The sequence below is a fragment of the Octopus bimaculoides genome, chromosome 4 (genome assembly GCF_046866305.1).
Source record: "Octopus bimaculoides isolate indiv1 chromosome 4, ASM4686630v1, whole genome shotgun sequence".
NCBI classification, from domain to species: domain Eukaryota; kingdom Metazoa; phylum Mollusca; class Cephalopoda; order Octopoda; family Octopodidae; genus Octopus; species Octopus bimaculoides.
In genome coordinates, this window is record NC_142931.1 from 42,513,272 (window position 1) to 42,532,105 (window position 18,834).

The following is an 18,834-nucleotide window of genomic DNA, read 5'->3' on the forward strand; positions in this document are numbered from 1 at the left end:
TACTGTTAAACATGAGTAATCTTAGACTGGTTTTGTTATTACATTTTATTGGATTTTCCATCTTGAAAATCTAATTTGGGTTGTGTTTTGTTTGTAAAAAATAACCGAAACTTGAATTCTAAGAAATATTAGCTTCTAATATAGGAACAAGGCCAGTTGACGCCAGTCTCATCTTGGCTTGGAGATTTCCCACATGTGTGCGTTAATGTGATTTTACGGATATTAAGATATAATTTTGAACTTTAAAAGTACATACTTATAAAACATTGGTGTACACACATGCAAGCAGGCATAGATAGATAGATAGATAGATAGATACATACATACATACATACATACATACATACATACATACATACATACATACATACATAAGAGACAGTGAAGCCCTCAAACCCCCAAGATGTAGACGAATACGTTGATTTTGCCACATTTCTGTGGAAGACATCTTACACTTGGTCAGCAGCTGCACCAAAATGTCATCAAGGTGCTGCCTCCTAATGCTACATGAAGTTGTTGCTAAATAATATACGATACCATTCGAAAAAAAAATTAATAAAAGGGACTGTTCCTTGGATAAATATACAGAATCCTCCTTCTATTGAACACATACATAAACATCAACACAGAGAATGCTGGAGGAACATTCCCATCAAATCTTCTACCAAGTGTAAACAACAGGTTGGATATCGTTGTTTGAGACAGAGAAGGAAAAGTTTGTACTGTCGTAGAGGACAGTTGCCTTGCAGATGTGAATATTTCTTAAAAACCATTGAGAAAGAGAATAACTACAGACAACTGCTTCGAAACCTTTAGCTTCTACACTAGGCATGTGTTTCTTGTTTCGGGAAGTGGGCTGCATGTGACATGGACCATCATCAGACAGACCGTATAAGTAAAAAAAAAAAAAAATTCTATGGAATGGTAGAATCGTTTAAACATTGGATGGAATATCTCGCGGTATTTATTCCGATTCTGCATTTTGGGTTTAAAACCCGCCGAGGTCGACTTTGCCGTTCATATTCCTTCGGGGTCGATAAAAAAAGTTCCAATCTAGAGCGGTAGATTGGCAGAACTGTTAAAGGGTCAGGTGAGATAACTTCCAGCTTTCTGCGTTCAGATAAAAATAGCACGATTATAGGCATCAATTACTTGTTTTGATGTAGCCGAGGCCACCAACGTTTATAGAGGATGGATACTACCTATTGAATTAATGTCGGTATAACGCTTGATTTATCAAATCCAGAGAGAAGTCGACACTGGTGGAGTTCAAGCTTACAATGTACAAAATTAAAACTAAATTCTACAATACTAAATAGTGTTAGATATTTACTACTTTTTTGTTATCTTCAGCGTCACAAATATATCAAAGTCATTAATTACCTGCCTGAATCCTCTTACATCAATCGATCTTCTTGAACAACGTCCCTTTGAAGTTCTCTGTAAAAGGAAGAACAAGAAAGAAAAAAAAAACAAAGAAAAAAAACACACTCATTATTGATCTACAAGTTGTGGGATGTAATTATTGTTTAGTCCCCAGGTCACCCCTGATAAGGCCGCTCTATGACAAGAAAGTGTTCAATTATATCAGTGCGTAGCATTTATAATACATTAAATCTTCAAATGTTTTAGTTTAAACTCTTATCCTACGAGGCAGATAGTCATAACAAGAACTTGAAGTTTTAATCAATAGCGTAGCTGCAGGAGGGCAATGAGAACGGTCCCCGTCCCGAGCAGCGCTTTTATGAGGACGGCACTTGTCGGTTTGCAATGTAAGTTGTATAGGGGAACAGAGATGGGCAATATCACGTGCTTCATAAGGTGGCAAGTTGGCGAAATCGTTACCATTCCTGGAAAAATGGTTAGCAGCATTTCGTCCATCGCTACATTCTGAGATCAAATTCTGCTGAGGTCGATATGGCTTTTCATCCTTTTGGGGTCGGTAAAATAAGTAGCAGTTGGTCGATGTAATCGACTTAACCCCTCCCCCAAACTTACTGACCTTGTGCCAGAATTTGAAATCAATATTTAGTGCTTCCGCGGCGGGCACACACTGAAGCTGTACCACTGGTTTTACTAATAAATGCATTTATTCAACAGAAGACATAAAGATTATGGATGTACCTTCATGTATCTCGTGGTGTACATGTTTTTGCATTTATCTTCATACGTAGTTCTTGTTAATTCGGGTGTCCGTGGAACCTTTGGTGTTTCTAACTGAAAGCGATAAGCAATATAACAAACAGTAACAGAGCAATATAACAACGGAACTAATATTGAAGGAATGAAGAGTGAAAAATAAAATGTTTCCATGAAAAATTCGTTGAACAATTTAAGATAAACATATTTTATATAATAACCCCGATCAGTGACTGTGCGAAGTAACACACACACACACACACACACACACACACACACACACACACACACACACACACACACACACACGAAAAGTTTTTATACAGCAATTTTTTCAAGGCATATTCTAATCATACATACTCTGTAGAGCGGCAACGAACGAAATACCGCATCTGCTCCTTTTTCTCCTCGTATTAATGTTTTCAAATGATGCTTGTATGCCTTGATGAAAAACAACAATAAAACTAAATTAAAAGTAAGTAAAACGATATCCTCAATAAACAAAACTGAATCCTTTATTATTAGAACAACCGATAAACTATTGAACAATTGAAAACTTGGAGAAATATAGAGCTTTCCGAGGAAGAAGGGTTAAAAAGAAATTCTTTTGTCTTATTTATTTAAGTAACTTTTCGATTGATTTTCTTTTCACCAGACATCATATATGTTTAGGAATCAAATGGAAATGAAGAGATTAGGTCCATGGACCCAATGGTCCTCACTAATATAGTTAACTGTATGTTGCTGGCCTGGAAAGTCCCCGATATCCTGAAGGTGGGAAGATCTGTACTGATTCCGAAAGGGACGGATGATCTCATGAACATCTCTAAGTGACGGCCGCTCACGATATTTTCTGCTGCATATCGACTTTTTTCGAAGCTGCTAGCCAAGAGAATGCTTCAGGTAACTCCCCTGAATCCTGTTCAACGAGGATTCATTAAGGTTTCATTATTAAAGTGAGGAGAATTGGGACTCCCCTTGCTGGGTGCTAACCGTTTCCTTTACGATGTTCACTATTTCAGTTAGTTTAATACTGTTTTAGTATGCTAGAAGCTTACCGTCACTTCATCGCAGTCACCTAAATATGAGAGGGATGTTCGCTATTTATAGTGTGATATATACAACTGTTATGTGGTTTCTGACTTCATGACTCATGTGCTAGGATTAAGTAAACATGCAATATATTCTATCACTGCATATCTCACTCAAAAGAAGAAAGTTTATTTGTACAATGGGTTTGAGAAATTGCTTTAGAAACATACTTTTGGTTTTACGAGGGCTGTAAAGAATTTCTCTGCTGGATGACCGAATTCGTCAGACGTCAATGCTGCTTCTTCTGATTTATCATTTTGTCGCCAGGAATGTTTCCACCTTGAGAAATTAATAACAGTAACGAGAATAACTGCCAATTAGTCACATGCGAATGCACTTCACTTTAAATATCGTAGAAAAAATAAATAAAGAAAACCAAAACCCAAAATATACAAAAGATTTATTACTTTCAATAATGAATATTTCTCTTCCGTTATATTGAATAATTGATGCATTTTGAATAATACCAACGCTGACATTGATTTCAACTCTCATGAATTGTGACAGTTATTGTGCCTGACGTTCATCGGTTCAATATAGTATATCCAATAACAAACACCACAGAACAGGTTATTTGGTGGTGTGTGGATCGACATATACAAGCTAACAGTGTTACATGTTACTTACGTAAGAACAGTGAACATGTATGCCAAAAATACTTATTGTAAACAGTAGCGTTGACCGTGTAGCAATTTTCTTGGCGGGGTACCAGTTGATTCGTTTTATGACAGAAGCTACTTTAAACATAATAATTATTCACCATTATTTGTATATGGATGAAAAATTACTCTCAGGCTGAGATGATAGTTTATAATCACAAATTTATAAGAATAAAACAGTTGGTTGGTGAGCAATGTTTGGATATTCCATTACAGCGGTGATTACCGTCTCTTTGTGCTTCCTCATGGCTTATGGTATTTCTAACTTTCTATTTATGACCTCTCAAATGACTATTCAATCCCGCTGTAGGCCTGTATTGTTTGAGGCGCAGACGAAAATCGTAACTTCTACTGGTTCGATCGTGTGACTGTGGAATATGCACTTTGTGCATATGTCTTTTCAGACCTGAAATCGACTTGCATATTTTTCCGCATAATACACACATTGAATCACCTGTTCCAGGAGGGAGGATGCTGTATACAGTTGTTCTTTCATGAGACTTCAAATGGTTGACATACACAAGCTTTAGAAAATAGTACACAGCCACACTTCTCACACCTTCAACGCTTTGTGCCCTCATCTGAAGAATACAGATGAACTGGCAGAATTAATGGAGAGCTTTGTAGTATGTTGTTGCTCCTCTTTATCTCTATGTTTTTAGCCCATGTCTGACAGGAGTTGAATTTTCCTCTTCATCCTTCCAGGGAGATCGATAAATAAAATATTAGTAAAATCACGTATTGTGTTGGTCTGTCCTTCAACAGGTCTTGTGCAAGTGAACATTCTCCAGCACTCTCTATACGAGCTAGGATGGCCCATACCTGCTCATGACGTCGTTAAGTAAACTACTGGCATTTCGGCGCTACCATTACTAGACTTGGGGTGAATACTGGAATGGTTTCCCGTTGCCTTCTTCCGTTGCATTCGAATTCAAAATATAGAGAGCCAGAAGGTATACCGTAAATCATTTCTGCTGATGTGCCAACGATTAGTAAGGTATTTGGATAAATTCAATCGATTAGGTCTCATCCCTACAAATTTATGGCCGTATATCGACGATAGAAAATAATGGTATTCCTAAAAATATCTCATAGGAAACAGTATGTACAACACTTCAAAGATTTGCATATTGTTAGAATCTCTCTCGACAACGTAAAGACTTTGGTATGATGATCTCATAATTTGATATATGCCACAAGGATAAAAGGGATTCATTATTTAGCACATTACCACAAAAATGTAAAGAAGAGAAGTGAAATTTCATTATTTAACACATTGCTACAAGGATAAAATGAAGTAGAGTGAGATTAAATAAAACAAAATGATGTTCAAACCCTCCTCAAAGACATTAGCATCGAAAGTAGAGTTGTTTAAATTCAATTGGAAATCGATACCGAATATTATCATTTATGGAACACGAAAAAGATCTAACAGAAACGTAGAGTTGGTTGAGTTATTTGTGTCTGATAGATAATCGAAGGTTTTCATATCTTATATCTTGTCAACGGTATTGCATTGTGATAATTACCCAAACACTTGACTCCTAAACAAAATGCTCCATCTTGCTGTAAACAACCAGTATGGTTTGATAGATCTTAATTATATAAGAGGTGGATAATCTGTGTAATTGCCGAATGTTTCGTTACCACACGGTTCTGAGAACCGTATTAACCGAAATAATCCTCAAGCAATTTTGAGAAATCTGCTCATATATTACCTGTTTATATGTAGCAGAATGCCATCATAAGCTAGTAAATAAATAAAAAATAATAATAAAAAAGCGATATGAAGCATTGTTTCAGACTGAATCATCGGATTTTGTTTTACCGAATTTCTTGATGAACCAAAGAGAAAAGCAGGAGAAGCAATTAGAGTAAAGTGGTTCAACTGACAATCAAACTCGTATGGCAGTCACAGCTTTACGGGAACGCACCGTCGTTATCCTGTGAAGTTTATGCATACATGCATGCATGCATACATACATACATACATACATACATACATACATACATACATACAAGGGTGTGCTGAAAAGTTCTATGAGTAAAAGAACATACGGGAGAATCAGTTAATTATGCTTTTATTCAACATATTCCCCTCTCAGATTCACACACTTACAGCAGTTCTTCAGATTTTCAAAGGCCTTTAAAGGTTGGGCTTCTAACCAGGCCTTTCGTGATACTTTTAAAGCCAGGAACTTTTCAGCACCCCTGGTACGCACATACATACATACATACATACATACATACGTGCATACATGCATGCATGCATGCATACATACATACATACATACATACATACATACATACATACATACATGCATGCATGCAAAAACACAAACAAAAGTTTTTTCAAATTTACCTCTCGTTGTTAAAAACCAAAGGATATTCCAGGTTTTGAGCATTTCCACGAAACGTTCTCTCAACTTTCTCTGTGGCAATTTTAGTTGGCTGCTAAAATTGTGAAACACATTAATGATTTATTAGCGCAAGGTCATATAAGTTTAATGGAGGTAATATCCAGAAAATCGATTCCAAATGAGTGGTGGTTATATGGTTATCTCACAAATTTCGAAGGCAAATTCAGTCGCATTGGGATTAAGGCATGTAGCTTTTGTCGCATCGCTGTGACTCATGGGTTGCGACAACAGGAAGCAGGGCATCAAGATATTGACCCCCCAGGCCAGAAATCTGATCCGAATACTCACAACAGAGTGGACTCTGCTGAAGATATCAAAAGTAACATGGTGGAAAAAACATGATCATCACAACATTCCATTTACTTTCCCCTTCTAAAAATACAGAGCTTGTTCTTAGAAAAAATAAAGAGGTGTATATATTGTTTCATGAGAGGAAGTAGAGGTTAACATTTTGGCCTGCACATTTCTTCGAATATGGAAGACTGGCTGGAATATTTGTCACTCCTTAGTGTTACACCTCATCATCTTATATCTCTGTGGTTTTGTTCTCAATCCAATGCTTACAGCCAAAAACTCTCATCAGTTTATCAACTTTAGTGATTATTCTATTATATTTAACTAACTACTGTAGAAAAGCCCTATTTTCGTCAATCTTACTGTATTCATTCACAAAGCATCTAAACAATGGCTCAATTTATCTGGCTGGAAATAGGTATTGAGTTGAAAACAACTTCGTATTGAATTTAATGAGATTAGTGAATAGGAAGAACCCAGTCAATAATATCAAAAACAAATATATTTAAATTTTATCTTTTATTTGTTTCAGTGAATGGACAGTGGCCATGCTGGGGTATCGTCTTGAAGGGTTTAGTTGAGCAAATTTACCCCAATAATCATTTCTAAGTCTAGCGCATATATTATCAGTCTATTTTGCCAAACTGCTACATTACAGGGATGCAAACAAACCAACACTAGTTGTCAAACGATAGGGGCGGGGATAAACACAAACACAGTTACACACACTCACACAAACATATATATGACGGACTTCTACATAGTTTCTGCCTACCAAATTCACTCACAAGGCATTGGCTGGCCCGGTGTTATAGTAGAAGATACTTGCCCAAGGTGCTGCGTAGTGAGGCTGAACCTGAAAACAAGTGACTGCAAAGTGAACTTCTTAACCACACAGCCATGCCTACTGATATTACTGATATTTATTTTATTGAGAGAAATGAAAATTAAAATCAATTTTGGTGACATTTGAATAATGGATGCAGGAGGATGAAAGTAAATCCTGTAAACCATTTAATCAGTTGTTCTGCACTTTGGTTAATTTCTCCATTAATAGGAATACACACATAATTGATTTCTAACATTGGCATAATGCCATAGAGTTTGAGGACGATACAGTCGATAATAATCGACCTCAATACTTGAACGGTACTTTATTTTATCGACCTCAGAAAGATTTAAAGCAATGCAGAACTCCAAGGATTTCTAACTCAAGGCTCCGAGTTTGAAATCTTCCATGAATAGAGCTTCACTGAAAATGCCTGGTTTGTTCTTGACTGGCAGTTATATGGACATTCGTATGAGGTAACAGGTTGCGAGATTCACTTGATAAGATTAATTGAAGAAAACGGTACAACTTACTTCATTAATGTCATATGGAAGACAGGAATATCTGGATGATTCTTCTGATACAGGAAAGACGAAAGGGCGTGGCTGACCAAAGAAACCAACAAATCTACCACCTGTTCCCCACCAGACTCTGAAATTAAAGTTTTTAACACTGAAGTGAATCTGAGAAATTATAATACTTGAGTGACGGTGAACTATATGCAATCTGCTACTACTACTACTACTACTACTACTACTACTACTACTACTACTACTACTACTACTACTACCACCACCACCACAACCACCACATGATGTAGTGTTGGATACACTGTTTCTAAAAAGAAAACAGAAATGACTGGCTATCTAAGGTTGTATGCCATTGCCAGTTGGCTCGGCTCTGAGAATCCCTCTGGCGATTCTTTCCTGCAACATTCTTATCACATGTCCGTAGCAACGGAGCTGTGGCCTCTCAATGCGGCTCGACCTGGAGAGACGACTACCTGATCACCGAGCTACGCACTCTCAAGTAACATTACTTCGGAGAATCAATCTCAGTTGGTCACGCTTGGGAATCTACCCAGAATGTCTAATAACGGTTGTTTCTGATAGGACCCTATAGAGGAGGTGACTGAGGATTGTATCCCCACAGCCTTCTCAAGAACAGTGGGCGGAAGGGATGGATGGATTGATAGATGGATTGCCTTTAAAAATAGATGTACTCGATCAGGCTGATTCGGGACAAAACAATAACAACTAGATCAAAATGACTGTACCTCACAGATGCATCTGTTGAACCGGAAATAATTGAGTTAGATGTACTGATGTAACTAAGTGAGATGACAGCAGATAGATGTGCTCTCCAGCGAACCTCTTGGATTATTGGCGCCTACATTCAGCATATAATGAATAAAGAACGACGTGGAATTAGATGGTAAGAAATGCAAGCAATGCAAAAGTAGAAGTACAGAAAAAAATACCTTTATCTATTTGCCACAAGGGGCTTGCGTTAAAGTTTCTACAATAAAGTGCCATACCAAGCAAAAGTAATATTAATTGTGGACTGTGTTGGACACATGGTCGTGTACGTTTGCTTATGTACAAAACGACAGCCAAATACATACTTTGCACGTGCACACACACACACACACACACACACACACACACACACACACACACACACACACACACACACACCACATAAGTATGTTGATACATTCATACATATACATACATTAAACTGATTAAACCTATTTCATCTTCTTTGCTGTAGCCCTTCTAATTTACTAAAGGCACTGCAAGTCTCTAGTAATTCTGTTGTATTACGATAGCACAATTTTTGCGTTCATTGCCCCCTTTGAACAGGTTAATCGGGGTGATCTTGTACCATTTCTTCCTCGTGTTATTTCTATGGTAGTTTTGCAACAACCGTACGGAGAGTTTCACTGTTTATATAAGTTTTAGGATAAATGTTCGCCCAGAACTCACCTCGTAGCTTATGTAACAATTTTGTATCATAGATGTGTTGTTAAATTACATTCAAATCCCTTCCTCAAAATGATTCCTGGTCTTCCAGAGAAGGGGCCATTACAACCTTGATAGTATGGCTTTTGCTACAACGATACTGCATTTGTGGGTTTATTGCAAACTTACCAGTGATGCTTTTTCATTCTCGAATTATTATTTATATAACGAAATGTTTCACCTATCGATTGCTGTTAATGTCCCTTGTTGACGACTTCCATACACTTTATATAATCTATCGTAAAGTTACATCTGTTGGTTTGTGAGTTTATCATTCACTTTGCACTAAATGATAATATCAAACTATCGAATATTTTTCCTGACTCTTTCGATATGTGTCTGGAAAGCGGTCAATCATTTTGGTTGTCTCTTCTCATTAGGGTCAATCTTCGCTACACCCATCTGTAGGTGAGTGGTAATCACAGAGTATGGTAAAATATTCAATGTCCAAAAGTTGGGATTTTCTATTTCTGTTAATTGTTCTTTAGCTATTTGGATAATATCATGTTGGTAGGTTTTCTATTTATTTGTGTGGTAATTGTTACATCGGATAATTGTTTATTAACGTCGATGAAGTCTGGTTTGAATTTTTATGTTAAATGTTATTTCAGTTTATCTTATTTACTCATAATTTCTGTTTGTTCGTTATCGGTTACTGCTCGCTCGTGTGATGGCAGTGTGTTTATTTCCGTTTTATTGCCATTACAAGGTCATAGTCCGTGTTGTTCACGCTTTTCTCAGGAGAAAAAAAATCACTGATCTAGTTTGACTCATATTTATTGTGTTATTTTAAATGTATTCGGCGATAATAGCAAATTTCTTCTCAACAAAGGTTGCCTGTTGTCGCAGTTGTTTAACATTGAAGAATGACTGGGATCTGAAACTTCAATCTTTTCATGAAACCGATCAAAGAATGTTCCTTATTCTTATAGACTTGATAGAGTTCTTGGTTCAATTAAATAGTCAGTTCATTGAAATTTCTCTCGTTGGTTCCGCGACCTGAAATAGCTGATCCGCGTCTTCTGTCCATCCATGGTGTATTTAGTAGTAGTAATCACACGCGTTGAGTTTCAATTAATTTTCTCTGCGTGATTACTGCTATGATTTAAAACAAACAAACAAACAAACAAACAAAAAATGCTTCTTCGCATTTATTCAAAGATAATCTATTTTGTACCAAGCATGTATCAACGGCAAAAGTTGTAGAGAATAGTATTCACTATAGAAAGGTGAATAGTCCCCTTGACGCCATATGTATGTATGTATGTATGTATGTATGTATGTATGTATGTATGTATGCATGTATGTATGTGTGTATGTATGTATGTGTGTATGTATGTATGTATGTGTGTGTGTGTGTGTGTGTGTGTGTGTGTGTGTGTGTGTGTGTGCGTGTGTGTGTGTGTGCGTGTGTATTCCTTTTATTATTTGAATTCATCCAACGAGAATGAGAATTTGTAAAGTGCGTGTTTGCGGGTACCATTCTTTGTCTGGAAACCTACATTTTCGAGATTGTTACATAAACATGTACTAACATAGTCAGGTGCACCAACAGCAATTGGTATAAACGTAAATTTATAACGAGGGCAGAGAAGCTGCAGATTTCGAAGCAGTCGCCCTTATATATTGCCTTCTAACATACTTTAGTAGAAATGTTTACGACTGCAGGATAACTTATCTCTCTGACAGCACATGGTTTTTTTTTCTGTCTGAAACAACTATATCTGTCCGATTATATTTACACTTGGAGGAAAATTTGACGAGAATGGAAAATGACCCACCAAGTATGCTATCAATATCAGCGGCATTGTCTGCATTTATCCCAGATCAGATTTTCCTACAGATAGTATTGTGTAATGTTTTAGTAATAATATCATGCCGTATTAGGAAATTTGTATGCTTCGTGCAGATTTGTATGGTTTGCTTTATGTATATATTCCTATGCATATAGTTGCATATCTAGATAGGCTCATGCATGCATGTACGTATGTATATTTTTGGCTTCATTTTTCGAATTTCTTACTTTTTGTAATCATTACTTCTATGATACATACAAAGCTGCAAATTTAGAGGAGAAAGACTTAGTTACTTTCAACGTCAGTATTTGGTTGGTACTTTATTTCATCGAGGCCCTCCCTCATCTCTCGAAGAAATGAAAGGTGGGATTTGTACTCAGAGCATAAAGACCCAGAATAAATACCGCAAGGCATTTATTCGATACTGTAACGATTTCATATATAACTAACCTTCTTTCTTTCTGCAATTATACAAATTACACTAACCGAAAGTTTTTGTAAGCCTTTTTCTATTTGTAAACATTTTTTTCCTGTTAACTGATCAAAGCACTCCTGTAGACAATGTTAAAAGGATAAGGTATAATAATACCTGTTCGTAGCTGTCACATTAAGTGCTAATCAAAGATCAAATTTTCTTTTGAAGCGTGAACATTTAATGGGCTGCAAAATAAATTTTAATATATAATATATAAGAAAATAAACAACCTAAACTATCACTCTCAAGTGTGTATGTGTTGATTGCAAGTACCAATATTTGTTTTCGGTACCTTTGCAGATGAGAACAGACAAATGCCATTTTCAAATCTTCCATACCTGACCCGGGGGCACTGAGGATGTGACAGTAGAAAGAGGTGATGGCTGCACCAGCACTTGGATGGTTTTTATTCTCGGCTGCAGGAAATACCTTACTCAAAGGCACACTGCATTGCTCGATCCAGGAATTGAACCACTAATCTAATGATAGTTAAATATAATTGCATCACTTCCGAGGAGACAAAAGCAATAAAAGAAGTATAAAATTAGTTTAATGATAAATGAATAAATTATGATATTAGAAAATAATTGAAAACAGTTTTGCTATTGTGATTTCTAAAATAATGTTAATGAACGCATTGCTAAAACAATGTTTTTCAATTTCACCGACTCCTCAGATAAAAACTAACAATAAGTGTCTTGGATAAAAGAATGCCATTAAAATTCCCATTACACACACACACACACACACACACACACACACACGTGTATGTATGTATACGCACACATACACACATAGCCATTTATGTATCATAGATGTATTTATATTAAGTATCTATATAAATGACTATTTTAATTTATTACTGATTCTATTGCATATAGCAGATATATATATATATATATATATATATATATATATATATGTATGTATGTATGTATGTATGTACGTGAAGCGTACATACAGTCATGCATACATACATTGCAATTATATACAGTATTTTTATACGCATCCCCGCATACACACATACACATTTTTTTACCACTGAACGTTGTTTTGTTCAAGGCACAATATTTCTAGTGTTGGAATGTTACCCTTTCACAATAGTAATCACGGGATGTATTTGAATAATGAAATCTTGTCAATTAACCTTTTTCCATTGTTTAATCTCGTTGTCCTTTAATAGCTATAGTTATTTCCTTGGAACATTATAACCAGCATTTTCTGAAACATTCCCTGATATCTGCTAAAGAATGCGTGTTTTTCTGTAACCAAAAAGAGCGGAAGTAACAGGAAATAAATAGGGTAGCGAGAGCAGAAACTAAATGAGAGAGAGAGAGAGAGAGAGAGAGAGAGAGAGAGAGAGAGAGAGTGGGGGGCAGTGACAAAATTTCTGAGAGAAAGATGCCAAGAGGGAAAATGGATGATGTAAATATTTTTAGTATAGTCTTTTAGTTAATTCATATTTGGGGTACTTATCTGGTCTACAGAGGAAATACACCTCATAGACACTAAAACCTGCAAGCTCATGACATAACTGAAAGCTCCGACAAAGAGTGTTATTGATAGGCTCTCTCTCTCTCTTTCTCTCTCTCCTTCCCACTCTCAGAAAAAGACTGGAAGTATCAGATTTCGAAAATATGCCTACCTTTTCTTCTGAGTTTGATTGTTGCAAGAATTTTCCAATGTCCCATAATGTCAAGTAACCAACTGGGAAATAAGAAATAAAAGGAATAACATTACTTTGGAGATATGAGATATTTCTTTCCTACTTCATCGACAATGAAAATAAGATTTTAAAATAAAAAGATATATTTGGACTGGTGTTCTCACTGAGGATGGTTAACGACTAGTATGTGAACATTAACCCAAATATATCAGAGCCTAGTAATTCTTTCTGCTGAAGGCCTAAAATTTTGGAGGGGGCTAGTCAATTAGAGCGACCTCAGTGTTCACCTGGTGCTTATTTTGTCGACCCCGAAAGGATGAAAGACAAAACTGACCGCGGAGGAATTTGTGTTCAAAACGTAAACAGAGAAAACTTGCCACTAAGCATTTTGTACAAACGGTTCTTCCAGCTCCACACTTTATCAGGAAGAGACTCACATGGCTCCTGATCTAGACTATATACATTATTTAAAAGAACTTCATCTTACATTTATTATAACCTCGTTTTCTAAAATACTGAGTTGCGTTTAAATTCATCGATGCTGCGCTATCAAAAATATTATGATATTCTAAATGAGGGAAAGTAAATAAAATAAAATAAATATACTTAAAATACCAAAACACATAAAACAGCAACGTTAAAAGGAAAACAAATATTTAATGAATTTCACTTTGTAGCCGCGAGATCCCATGTTCGATCCCTGTTAGCATTACTCTGGGAAGTCTCGTCTACTGTCGTTTCGCGTTGACCAATGCTTTGTAAGTGAAATTTAATTGACCAATCCATCGTATAGCGCGCGTGCACGCACACACATACACACACAAATACAAACGTGTGTGGTGTGGCGTGTGTGTATGAATATATATGAAACCTAAGTCTGGCCATTAACGTTTCGTTCTTTAGAGCAGTCCCTTTAGTCAGTGTTCTGCACTGACTAAATTGTCCACCCCAGTTGTTCGTATATGGGATTGAGGAATAAAGAAGGAGTAAGAAGAAGGTGGAGAGAATGAAGGAGAAAAAGAGTAAGGAAGAGAGGTGAATGAGGTTTTTAAGAACATATGTGGGTACGTACATATGAGCGTGTGTAAGTGGTGGGCGTTGGGGATTAAGTTTCTTTTTTATGGTGAGAGGACTTTTAATAAAGCAAAAACCGACTAGCTGACTAAAACATATTTCAGCTATGAGGGCAAGGAAAAAGCATTTCGATTTCAAAGTTCAAGTAAATCCCTGGGAAGAGGGAACTCTTTAATATAATCTGTTGTCCCACTAAACAAAATCTGCATTTTGAACTGCACTTTTTCAGCAATCTCTAATTGATGTCATGTTGTGTAGTGTTTCACCAATGTCGTGAGATTATATCTATCCTGAATTTTAAAAGAGGATTTGCGATCGTTGAGTCTAGTTTTGAAGAGGGCTTCTGTTGTACCCATATGTCTCTGCACTTTGGCACTATCTCCATCTTATACATAATGATCTCTGTGTTAATGCATGTGGTGTTAGCTCTGCATGAGCTATCTCTGCATAAGTTATCTCTGCATAAGCTATGTTTGATTCCAGCCTCTTTATTTAAATTTGCTTTATGATAAAAGCACAAAACAAAAAATCCTCAGTGTCTGCTTATTGACAGTTTAAGTCCTACCGTGGTCGATTCATTGTTCATCTTTCAGGATAGATAAGTACTAGTCAAATGCTGGTCCGATGTAATCAACTGTTCTCTTCCACAAAACATATGTGGCGATATGCCTATTTTAGAAATCAATATTAGCAATAACAATACAAAATAGCAATAATAACAACCATAATAATAATGACTTTTAACATTGGCACAAGTCCATGCATTTGTGTTTATTACCTGCAGTTTCGTTTGATACTTACATATAGTTAGCTGGATCATTGTCAGCTTTGAAAATATTTGGGTTGTACGCACCACTTGACTTTAGTGACAGAACATAAACCACATTTAGCTAGGTCCTTATTCCTTCAAACGGTCGAGACAAAGTAGATACGAAAATGTATCTTCAACAGCAGCACTTTAGGCAATAGGATTAAATGATATTGACTAAAGTATCCACGGTTCATGTCCCTTAAGATAATTAACATTCACTCACATTTCAAACAGCCCACTACCCTAATTTGGGTTGTAGTTTAGCCCTATGTTAGCTCTGATTCAATTATATGTATATCTTTAAAAATGTAATTTTTTAAAGAAAAGCAAATGTGATTTTCGTAGCTACTTACTTTTGTCACCAGCAATTAATATGGTACAGTCGTTATCATGACAGATACATGTGAGAGAATTACTACTGTGTTTCACAAGTGGCTTCAGTTTTGTTAGAAGTTGACCCTAAGAGAAATTAAAACAAATAGTAAATTAGGCTCATTTATATTGTATTTATTGGTGCATTCAGATTGTCAATAGGGACATGGAATGAGCTCTTTAATCGTGGCCCTGAAGTAGTCGAACAATCTTAGTTCTAATTATACCGAAATCGACTTAGTTTTCATCCATTTATGGTTTATAAATTAAATATATAATATATTAAGGAGATTCCATCTGCTATAGCTTTCACCCTACAAATGTTTTAGCTTTCCGCAAAACTAAGTATTCTTAGTGGGAGTGAAACGTAGTTAATATTCTGAAAATTTTCTAAACTAATAATAGTTAAATAATATGATAAATTGGAAATATTTCTTACTTTTGCATTCCAGAATCGAATGCAATCGTCTTGGTAGATAACAGCAATCACAGGATCTGAATTACATATCAACAATGGAGCCTTTACATCACTCGTAATTTGGTTTCTACCATTATTGAAATTGTACTGCTTAGAACGTGGTCCTGTCAAAAATAGCACTGGAAACTTAACATCAGTTCAACTAATTCAACTTGTGCTTACACAAAGAATAACATGGAAATAGTAACACACACACACATGCATGTATACACAAACGCTTATATAATTCTCTTGTAATAATTTAAGTTCTCTAACTTACAACCTTTTCTCGTAGTGTACTTTGGAAATGGGAGTATTTTCTCTATCGCAGTAAGATAAATTCTTTTTGTTGCATATAAGCATACATGTTTTCGCACAACTTGTCCAGGTTCCAGGAGATCTTGTTTCCTTTCTACGCCAGTTGTAGGTGCTACTAGCCACAGAATAATCTAGGTGTTCCTGATGGCTACTGCAAAGTAGAGTAGCTACACACATATTTCCTTTATGCTGCTATATTCGAGATTTATTCTTTCCGTTAGCTATTTCACAAAGACATCAGTCATAGCCTTGCTAATGGTTGTATATTCATTTTTCAAGAGTTATGCGTATACATCCATAACCAGTTTTTTCTGTCTTCGATCGAATTGTTTACATAGACGTATTCGTTACGAAACATCATAACTTTCAGTGTTGGCTTTGAATATTATAGAAAAGCAGTATATTATGGTTGCAAAACGAAATACTGTGTCCTTGATTGTAATTGATATATATATATATATATATATATATATATATATATATATATATATATATATATATATATACGGGGGTGGGGCGCTGAAAAGTTTCTGGCTTTGAGTAAAAGAAAATACAGGAGGATTAGTTAATTATCATTTTATTCAACATATTCCCCTCTCAGATTCACACACTTATTGAAACAATCCTTCAGTTTATCTGAAGGTTGGGCCTCCAGCCAGGCCTTTCCCGAGACCCTTAAAGCCAGGAACTTTTCAGCACCCCACGTGAGTGTGTGTGTGTGTGTATGCACACACACACACATACACACACACACACACACACATATATATATATATATATATATATATATATATATATATATATATATATATATATATATATATATATATATATGCATACACTCACACACACACACACACACACATATGGGGGCGTATGTGTGTATATTTATGCGTGTTTGTTTACATGTCTGCGTGAGTGCATGTTTGAATGAGTGTGTGCGTGCGTGTATAACGAAAATTCTGTAACGGTGTATTTCGCTGAATGTTCTGTTACCATGACTATTTTATATCATTTATTGAAATATTCTCATTTGCTGAATTATTAAATGTATCTTCTGCAACATCAGCCACGTCATTCTACATCCTTATTCCCCACATTTTCATCATTCATCGTCAAAAAGATCTAAGCGATGCAGATTCTATTGATGGCATTTCCGTCATCAATCTTGAACTAACACACTGCGAAATCTGTGTGATAATACAGAATTTGGCTAAGACGGCGAGCTGGCAGAAACGTTAGCACGCCGGGCGAAATGCTTAGCGGTATTTCGTCTGTCTTTACGTTCTGAGTTCAAATTCCACTGAGGTCGACTTTGGCTTTCATCCTTTCGGGATCGATAAATTAAGTACCAGTTGCGTACTGGGTCGATGTAATCGACTGGTTCCCCGCCCCACCAAATTCGGGCCTTGTGCCTAGTGTAGAAAAGAATATTTTAAACTGGTAAGACGGCGAGCTGGCAGAAACGTTAGCACGTCGGGCGAAATGCTTAGCGGTATTTCGTGTGCCGTTACGTTCTGAGTTCAAATTCCGCCGATGTCGACTTTGCCTTTCATCCTTTCGGGGTCGATAAATTAAGTACCAGTTACGCACTGGGGTCGATGTAATCGACTTAATCCGTTCGTCTGTTCTTGTTTGTTCCCTTTATGTTTAGCCCCTTGTGGGCAATAACAAAATAGGTATTTCGTCTGCCGTTACGTTCTGAGTTCAAATTCCGCCGAGGTCGACTTTGCCTTTCATCCTTTCGGGGTCGATAAATTAAGTACCAGTTATGCACTGGAGTCAATGTAATCGACTTAATCCCTTTGTCTGTCCTTGTTTGTCCCCTCTATGTTTGGCCCCCTTGTGGGCAATAAAGAAATAAGAGACGTTAGCACGTCGGGCGAAATGCTTAGCGGTATTTCGTCTGTCTTTATGTTCTGAGGTCAAATTCCGCTGAGGTCGACTTTGCCTTTCATCCTTTCGGGGTCGATAAATTAAGTACCAAATACGTACTGGGGTCGATCTAATCGACTGGCCCCTCCCCCCAAATTTCGGGCCTTGTGCCTAGTGTAGAAAAGAATATGGAATTTGGATGAAACTTCAACCATACTTACTTAAAATATCTTGCGTTGAAACATTAGTAAACTCTTCTGTATAATTTTCTTCTCTCCGTTCTTCCGGGGAAATATTAGCGGAAAATTTCCTTGTATCACCCTTTAATAATAAAAGGTAATAAACGTTTCATATTCAGTAAAAAGTAATAAACATTCAAGGCTAGCAATTTGTGAAGAGGAAGAAGTCGATTACTTCGACCTCAGTAATCAATTGGTACTCGTTTTATCAACCAGAAGGGATGAATTGCAAAGTCGAACACAGCAGCATTTGAACTCAAAACGTAAAATCGGAAGAAATGTCGTTAAGTATTT

The 18,834-nt window shown here is 36.4% G+C and overlaps 1 protein-coding gene across 2 annotated transcripts in view; it reads right to left on the bottom strand.

Annotated features, from left to right (window-relative positions):
• The window catches only part of LOC106881680 (WD repeat-containing protein 64), a 64,761-nt gene that overhangs the window by 288 nt on the left and 45,639 nt on the right, over positions 1-18,834 (bottom strand). For both annotated transcript variants that reach the window (XM_052967031.2, XM_052967030.2), the window contains exons 22-32: positions 18,523-18,622; positions 16,091-16,233; positions 15,633-15,738; positions 13,374-13,435; positions 8,710-8,822; positions 7,967-8,084; positions 6,253-6,344; positions 3,402-3,510; positions 2,500-2,580; positions 2,125-2,217; positions 1,384-1,440 (exon numbers count right to left, since the gene is read on the bottom strand). In XM_052967031.2, the coding sequence (XP_052822991.2) occupies positions 1,384-1,440; positions 2,125-2,217; positions 2,500-2,580; positions 3,402-3,510; positions 6,253-6,344; positions 7,967-8,084; positions 8,710-8,822; positions 13,374-13,435; positions 15,633-15,738; positions 16,091-16,233; positions 18,523-18,622 (1,074 nt within the window). The remainder of the gene's footprint in view (positions 1-1,383; positions 1,441-2,124; positions 2,218-2,499; positions 2,581-3,401; positions 3,511-6,252; positions 6,345-7,966; positions 8,085-8,709; positions 8,823-13,373; positions 13,436-15,632; positions 15,739-16,090; positions 16,234-18,522; positions 18,623-18,834) is intronic.